The following is an 8911-nucleotide window of genomic DNA, read 5'->3' on the forward strand; positions in this document are numbered from 1 at the left end:
GATTTCGGTTTGATAAGTAAAGAAGTCTGGACTGGAGAGAAGCAGGAAGTGAATGACAGGAGTAATGGCAAGGCCCACTCAGCATCCGAGCTGGACTTTTCCAGGCAGAGCCAAGAAGGAGGCTGCCTTTAGGAACTGTGAAGCTATCTAATCTAATAAAACAGTAATATGCAAATTGACCGTACCTTCGCTATGCCCACAGCCAATCAGAGCGAACAAGATGGTGGTTAATTTGCATATGCTGAGGGAGGGAGGAGTGAAGAAAGCAGAAAGCATGGTGGCTGCGCGAGTGGGCGGCGGCGCAGCTGTGGAGCACACGGCCATAGTGGCCTCGGTGGCGGGCAGTGTGAGCGGCGGCGACGCGGCCACAGCTGTGGCCGCAGCGGTGGTGGGCGGGGCGCGCAGTGGAGGTGGCAGGTGGGGCATGGCGGGTGGTATGCGAGGCCGCTGCGGCCTTGGAGGCGGTGGTGGCTGCGGGCAGGGCGTGGCGATGCGGGTGGCGCGTGGTGGGGTGGGTGGGCGGGTGGGGCGCGCAGCAGCAGCAGCGCGCAGGGCTGAGGAGGCGGCGGCAGTGTGTGCGGCGGGTCGGGGTGATCAGAGGCAGCTGCAGCGCACGGCCACAAAGGCAGCTGCATCAGGGGGCGCAGAGGGTCGGGAGTGCGGGGCGAGGTGGGCTGGGTTGGGTGGGCGGGATGGGCGGGAGGTGCCCCGCCCGTTCGGCCCACCCCGCCCCGCCCGCCGCAGTGGGAGAGGTGGGGGGCGGGAGGGAAGCCCACCAGAAGTCTTGCAGGAAATATTCCTGCAACGGGTCCCTAGTGTATTATAATTTGCATCGTTTGGGTTATTTTATTATAAATAGAGGCCTGGGGGGAGAACATAATATATTTGAACTTCATTTTGGAAGACTAAGAGTTAGGATTTTTTAATGAAAAATCCCGGTTTATGAAACAGAAGTTATGCAAATAATGCCTCCATTCAGAAACCACCAGCTCATAGAGAAGTGTAAGAATCTCGGTCTTTCAACAACTTGCTCCCTTTGTAACATAACCATGTAACAATAATAGCTTTCACCAGTAACGTAACTCCAGGAGACTGGTATATCAAGAATCATCCTTACGTCACAGATGAGAAGAGGGCAGTTCAGAGAAGCAGGCTGTGCCCAGACACAATAATCAGGAACATGGCTAAGAGAGAACTTTAATCCTGGTTCTCTAATCTTGAGTCCAGTATAAAAAAGTATTTAAAACTTCATTAATACTGTGTGTTTTTTAATCTACCCAATTCTATTACTAGGGAAGACATTTGTATAAAATAATTACTACTTTTCTCTTTTTCCGTTTTAAAAAAAAATCACTTAAAATTCCAAATTAGTTTTAGGAGATAAATGCACAGGAGAATAATTATTTTTCCTTTAGGATTAGATAGTATACGAATTTTATATAATTAAAAGAAACTAGTGTCCATTAACCTATCATCATGACCGAGCTTGGTACCCAATCACTTTGGTGGTACTCTATTTTTACATTATTCTGCCAAATTATGTTTACATTTTCCCCTTACAAAGATTTGGGGAGGAGAGGAAAAAGAAAGCCAATATGGCCCGGCCAGTGTTGCTCAGCGGCTGAGTGTCGACCCAGGAACCAAGAGGTTACAGTTGGATTCCCAGTCAGGACACATGCCCAGGCTGCAGGCCTCGTGCAGTAGTCAGTTGATCGATGATGATTCTCATCAATGTTTCTATCGCTCTATCCCTCTCCCTTCCTCTCTCTCTAAAAATCAATAACAACCTATTCTAAAAAAAGAAAGGCAATATGTGGTGAAAAGAATACCAGGCACTGGGCCTCATGACACAACCCTGACTCTAATCACTATCTACACCAGAGACCTATACCCTCCATATTTCCTCTGTTCACCTGCTCACCAAGTCCTCCTCCTGAGTATCTGTTCATGGCCTGAAACAGGGCAGAAGCTTTTTACCTGGTCCTAGCTCCACCCCTAGTCGCTCCCTTTTCCAGTCTTTCCCCCAGGCTGCCAAAGTGACCTTTCTAAGATGCAAATCTGATCCCTTCACTTCTCCCTTGAAGTCTTTCCTTTAACTCATCACCTGCTGGATACAACTGAACTCTTCAATCTGGCATTCAAAGTCCTTCCAAAGCTGGCTCTCTGATCTCATCTTTTCCCACCCAGTTTCTCCACATCATTGGGAAAAGCGTACTCATATTCAACAGTCAATATGCATGTGCATATTCCATATTTCAGCCCCTAAGAAATGAGTAGTAGCTCCTGGAATATTTTACTCCAAAGTGCTTTGGGACATGCCATGACCTTTGCCCAAAACATCAGTTCTCACATCCCCTCCTGACTAAACTCCTCCCCAGTTAGTGGCAAGTTTACTTATGTATGAAATGTGGTCTCGGACACATTTCTCTCTACACTGGAGTCTCTTCTTCATGAGAGAGTTGGACTAGAATATATCAAACACCTTGGTCTTATAAAGTTGTGTTTGAGTGTAGCTTTTCATAAAACACTGACCTTTTTTTTTACTAGTTTATGAAGTCTTTAAATAATTAAAAGGTATAATTTCATCATCACCTTGAGGTGTTGGGTTTACAGATCTAGATCAAGATATAAAAATAATGGCAGTTGTTATTACTGAGCCCTGAACTATATGCAAGGTACTGTCATAAATTCCCCCACATTTGTTAATTTCATTTAATCCTCCCATGAGGTAGATATTACTTGTCCTCATCATAAAGAGGAGAATGCAATGGCTTTGAGTAGTAAAAAGACTATAGAGCTAGGAAGTGCTTAAGAGGATTTAAACACACAGCTGTTCAACTTCAAATATCTTGTGGTCCACCTCTCTGCTGGATGGGGCTAAGGAATCTATCTAGGATAGGAGCCACGTCTCCCCATTCTATTCAACACCTGATTTGGTGCTTAAAGTTTAATCACTGTTGAAATGAAAGGCAGTAAGAAAGTCAATCAGGTGAATTTTAATTGGTAGATACCTTTAAAGAGTGTCAACTTTCCCATAAAACTGACAGCGCCCTTTGGCCATTAACATGCCTACCCATGTAGTTCTCTTGAATGAGGAGATCTGTATTGATAGATTTTTATATTTAGGAAACCTTCAAATTTAAGAAGAAATACACTTTAATAAGAGATGAAACAAGACATGCAAACCCAGGTTTTGCCTTAGCGTTTGAACTGCATTCTGTTAGATGTGTTACTTGGTATTACTATTACTTTTGTATGCTGTATTACTAAATTAGTATGATATTTTAACTGAAAATAAACCAATCAAATCCTAAGTGCCTTCTACCATTAGCCATTACCAGCATTTAATGTAACAGTTTTAAAACTCTTTGATATTCAGTTTTTAATATCCAGTACCAATCACAGTGATACTTCTTTTTCTCCACAAAAGAACCAAGCAGGCTGCCACAGAAGAAAGCAGCTTCTGAAGTCCCTTTGTTTGGCCACTGGCCTCCTGATAGTCAGGCTGAGAGTTCAGATGGATGGCTTTAATTAAATAAAACGTTGGCAAAAGAGCACATGCACAATGGCTATTAACAATATAGTACTTTCCCAGTTCATTGCAGTGAGGAAGAATACCTAATTCTTGTTCATTCTTACCTTCATGACAAATGGGAAAACCACGTGATTATGTCAACTCTTTGGTGGAAAAACCACTCTCTTAAGTGAGTTTCTTTAAGTTTGGTCAAATAACTCTACTTAAAAATATGTTGGTGTTCCAATGCTTATGGTTAGAGTTAGTAAAACTATGTAGCAAAGTCAGTTTGTTAAATGCCCAAAATATACTGTGGAAACTTCTCCCAGATAGATATGTAACTAAAAAACTCTTCTAATGAAAGATTTGGTGGCAGTTTATTAAAATTCTGTTGGAAAAAACAACAACATATGATGTTATAATGTTGATATAATAGGAAAACTTTATCTCAGGAAATGTAACTTTTTTAAATTATCTCTTTAGAAACTGTGCCCTAACTCTGCTTTGTAACTTTAGTCAACTTGTTCCCCTTTTCTGATTATCTGTTTCTTTATATATCAGAGTAAATAATAGTAATATCTACCTTACAGGTATGCAGTAAAGTTGTACCAAATAATGCATGTGAAAACAGTGCCCGACACAAAGCAGACTCTCCATGCATTTTTATTTTTTTCTCCCTTCCCCACAGCACTCCGAGGTCAAAACTCAAATTTCAAATTGGACTTTTTGTTAAGCAGGTTGTGATGGCAGAGTCACCAGATCTCCTTGTGATGTGGAAAATGAAACAGACCAAAGCTATTAAAAAGGCACACTACTTCAGTCCCCTGTGCTTTCTCATAGATATTTTGTAAAAGCTAATTCTTTATATTTAAAGAGATGCAAATGCTCTCCTTTGACAAAACAGAAGCAAAACCCCAGACACAATAATTTCTACAGAAGTCCAAAGGGAAGTTTTCGAGTTCACTTGTAAACCTCCAAAACTTGTAAGAACAGAAAGGCCAGGGGGACAGCAGCTATACAAAATGCATACCTGTTTCCCCTGGTGAATGTGTGTGTGTGTGTGTGTGTGTGTGTGTGTGTGTGTGTGTGTGCATACAAGGCAAAAGAAATGCATCGTTAATTACTGAGGCATCTATTCCTTTACAGTGAGATTTTCCTTAACCACTATATTCCTATTATACATGATCAGCTAATAAGATTAAAACAACTAATAAATTACTTAATTTAATTTGATTGGAAGGGGTGTTAAATAGAACAGTTTGCAAGATCATTTCACTTCTCCTGAAACATTTACCCAAAGGTGTATTAGGTGGCTTCTAAATGGATTGGGTTCATCAGCTCAGGCAGAAAACTGGGGGGAGGACAGAGAAATGTGTCCTGAATTTTAATAATATGTCACTGTACATAAGTGAATCATAGCATGCCATTTTGGAAGTGACTGCATTTACTGCAACAACCCATCTGCTACAGTTTCCCTGCTCAGCACTGGTTGCAGTAGCAATAATTCACTCAGTATCTTGACAGAACTCTTCAAGATGAATCCAAGTTATCAATGGTGTACAGGTATGGCATGAATCTTTATAGACTGGCTAGCCTCTCTTTGTATGTGGCAATACCAATAAAGCAGGTTCCCTGAATCTTTTGAGATCAGCATTTTTTTTTAAAGAATAATACTGAGAAATACTTGTCCAAATATGTGGTCCTTAAAGAAGCTAGCAGCCTGTATCAATTTGCATTAAGTGTCAGAAAGAGATTTAGCTCAATAAAATCTACATGAAGAAATGTTATGCTAGAGTAGTCTCCATAATGGGTTTTCGAATATTTAAATGTAAATTGAGTGTAGAGAATGTGGAAAGAGCAATGGTTATATCAGTATAACCAACCTTAGAATTTAATGGTAACATATTAGAAATTGACTTTTTAGTCAATGTTATTCCTGGGGGAAAAAAATTTGTAATGTATTTGTTTCCTCTATATTCATTATTTTCCTGACCAACCTGATAATTTACTCTTTCTGTTTACATTTAACAAGAACTTAAATCAACACTATTTGAGTCAATTAAATTTGTAAATACAATCTGATTTCAAATGCAAATAGAAAACATTGCTCATTACTTTACAGTAAAATTCAAAAGTATAAGCCAGTCTCAAGCAGTGTCCTCTGACATATGCATTAAATATATCTTTATATAGTATGTATACACACACACACTTGAAACACAAAGTAGGAGATTTTAAAAGAAACTAAACACACATATTTGTGCAGTACCAATGAAGCAGGACCTCAAAAAGAAATACCACAACCACACAAAACCAATACCAATTAGAAAAGCATCACATAATATAAGCAAAAAGTAAGGAACTTTTACAGTGAAAAAGACACGGAGTTAACAAAGGTTCCCTGTTTTCTCCTGTAGAAGAAGATAAGACAGAACACCCAATTTCTGACTCAGATTTTTACATTTGGGAGGAAATTCGGTCTTATCTTCACCAAACAGATTAGCTGATCACCTTTCAAAGTTACCGTATATTTCTAAAAGACATACATTTTGTCACAATCCAAAAATCTACCCATTTCAGCATTCTGATTAAATGTTTTGCCAGTACTGCGGCATTTTCTTTAGCAAACGGATACATTTAGTTGATAGGAGAGACGGTCCATGCTTGACAGAACGCTTGCCTGTAGTGCTTTCACCTGGTTATAAATTATTGGTACCACTATTTGCAACTCTTTAAAGATATGATTAACTAAATGAAAAAGCAGAAGCATTCCTAAGGGGTGCCTTCTGAGTAGGTAAACGCAAAGTCGCTGGGCAGAAAAATGTGCTGGAAATGTACACACATATCTATTAAAGAAGTGGTTAAAGGGGGATGAATTCCCTGAGTCATTAAACAGGATATAAGCCAGACAGGTTGTGCCACCTAGAGAAAAACTGGAAATCGTGCATTGGCTGTTCAGTAGTAACATCATTTCAAAAGCCTGAAACTTTTGGCATGCTCAATAACCAAGCCACCCTCCACACCAACTCGTCAGCTGCTGGAGTAAGCTTTCCTGACACCTCTGCCTTCTCCATACACCAGACTGGCCTCCTGCTTCCTCACCCACTCACGCTGGCAGCACCATTAACCTCAGCCCAGGCTGTGGCCACAGCCCATGCAAACCCAGCATCCTGAAACCCATCCAAGTCTAAAGCATTTTCCTCGAAGCCAGGGCAGGCCGGGGTGGGCGGAGCAGGGGAATAATCCTGGTGGACCTTGCCAGCCAGGGTCCCTGTGGATGCTAGCAGAGACACAAGGCACACACCTCCCCAGCCCCTTGGGGCCTGCATTGGAAATTCTGGTGCACTCATATCCAGGTTACCGAGCTGAGCTCCCTGGCCAACCTCGGCACAAACCAAACACCGTAAGATGACCTCAACAGAACCAAGCCTCTGAGGTGCAAAAGGCCTTCAACTTTCCTCCCCGAAAGTCACTTAAAAAGCAACGTGCCCCGCAAGCACCCTTGTCAGGCTGAAGCACCAAAGGTCTACAAGTCACCGGGCAGGGAGAGCCGCTTTTACAAAGAAAATAGACAGTAACTGTGAAAAGCCCGCAGTCTTCTTGCGGCATTAACTTGACAGCCAGGACTGCGCTGGGGCAGAGCTCATCTCCGAGGCATCACTCCCAGCCTCCTCCCCCTCCTCCCTACCCCTCCGGAGCCCGGAGGCAGCGCCCACTCCCCGCCCCCGCGCTCTTCCTCCTCCACCTCCTCCTCCTCCTCCCTGGAACCCCGGCAACTTTGGGTTGTGGAGCACCCTCGAAGCTCAGCCACCGGCGGGGACCTCGCGGAGGCGGCCGCGGGAGGGGGAGGAAAGTTTGGAAAGTCGCTTAAAGCACCGCAGGACATCCCTACCCTCTCCCCCGGCACCCACTCCGCACCCCGCCGCTCCGGGCTCCACGTGCGAGCGGGCCCTGCAGAAGCTGGAGTTCCTCTTCGGTCCTCTCCAGGAAAAACCTTTCCCTAAATCAAAAAGTTGGCTGCTGCTGCAGCACCCTCTCTTTTCCCCCTTTCCCCCCTGTGACCCCCCTCTCTCTCCCCCCCGAAAAAAAAGAAATCGCTCCGAGTTCGCTCGCCGCCGCCTGGCTTCGCCCGCGGCACCAGTGGGCGCGGCGCCCCTCCCCCGCCGGCCGGTGGGCAGGTCGGGAGGGGGACTGGGGAGAGGGAGGCCCGGGGCGGCCCGTGCCCGGACCCCCGTCCCCGCTCCCCCCGCGCCGTGGCCTCACTCACCTCGCTCCTGCTCTTCCGCCTGCAAGCAGATGGGGATGTTCTTCTTCCAGCCCGGCATGGTGCCTGCTCCCGGCGCTGGCTCCGGGGCTCGCTCTCCCTCGCTCGCCGGCTCCCTCTCCGCGGCTGCCGCGCCTCCCGCCCGCCCTCGCGGGTGGCCGCTGCGCTCCGGCTCTTCAGCGGGGCTGGGGCGCCGCGGCGGCTCCCGGGCACATCGAGGCGGCGCCACGCGCCCCGCGCTCGCCTCAAACTCGCCGGCGGCTCCAGGTGGCGGCGGCCGGACCGGGCGGGCCGGGCTGGAGGGGCTGCAGCGGCGGCTGCCGCGGTGAGGACGCGAGGCCGGGCCGGGCCGGGGGCGGGGGGCGCGTGCAGGCCGGGCGCCGGGACTGCGGAGCCCCCGGGAGGTGGGCGCCGGGGGGAGGAGTGGGCTCCGGCCGCCGCCTCTCTTCCCCTCCTCCTCCTCCTCCTCCTCCTCCTCCTCTTCTTCCCCTTCCTGGTCTCCCCGCCGCCAGCAGGTGGGACTCGGAGCCGCCGCCGCCGCCGCACAAAGCTCCGCGGGCGGCAGGACTGAGGCTGCGGGCTCCCCGGCGCTCGCGGCGGAGCCTCTCCCGCGAGGCGCGCGGAGCGGAGCGGGCACGGAGGGGGCGCGCGCTCACACCCTCCGCGCCCCGGGCGGGTGGGCGGGCGGCCTGCGAAGCGCGCCCGGCCGCAGGTACGGAGCCTGGCACCCCGCCGCGGGTGCGGAGCCCACGCCGCTCCCCTGCGGCCGCCACTCGTCCCTCCCCAGACCCAAACTGGCGGCTCCGCCGGCGGAGGCGACGACCTCAAAGAAGTAGGGGGCAGTGTCCTTCCTCTGGTCCCTCCTCCTCGCCGCGCTCCCCCCGCCCCGCTGTCACCCCCTCCCCCAAGTCCAGACTTTGCAGCTATGGATTCTCTTAACTTGGCCCTTCAACTAAGGGGAAAAGCAACTTTCGGGATGACCAGCCATGGTTCCCGGAATACTTGTTCTGGTGCGGTGGGAAGGGCGTTCGGAGAGAACCTCTTTTGTTTTAAATGCATCAAGGAGACCTTGGCGGAGTGAGTGTTTAATTGCGTCTTCAAGTACCAGAAGGGTTTTATGGTCAGGTTTTATG

The 8911-nt window shown here is 47.5% G+C and overlaps 1 protein-coding gene across 7 annotated transcripts in view; it reads right to left on the bottom strand.

The window, feature by feature from the left end:
• GRIP1 (glutamate receptor interacting protein 1) overlaps positions 1-8554 on the bottom strand; it is a 669876-nt gene extending 661322 nt beyond the window's left edge. For all 7 annotated transcript variants that reach the window (XM_079775184.1, XM_079775181.1, XM_079775185.1 and 4 more), the window contains exon 1: positions 7782-8554. In XM_079775184.1, the coding sequence (XP_079631310.1) occupies positions 7782-7839 (58 nt within the window). In that variant the 5' untranslated portion in view covers positions 7840-8554. The remainder of the gene's footprint in view (positions 1-7781) is intronic.
• Positions 8555-8911: the final 357 nt, after the last annotated feature.

Source organism: Cnephaeus nilssonii (assembly GCF_951640355.1).
Source record: "Cnephaeus nilssonii genome assembly, chromosome: 6".
NCBI classification, from domain to species: domain Eukaryota; kingdom Metazoa; phylum Chordata; class Mammalia; order Chiroptera; family Vespertilionidae; genus Cnephaeus; species Cnephaeus nilssonii.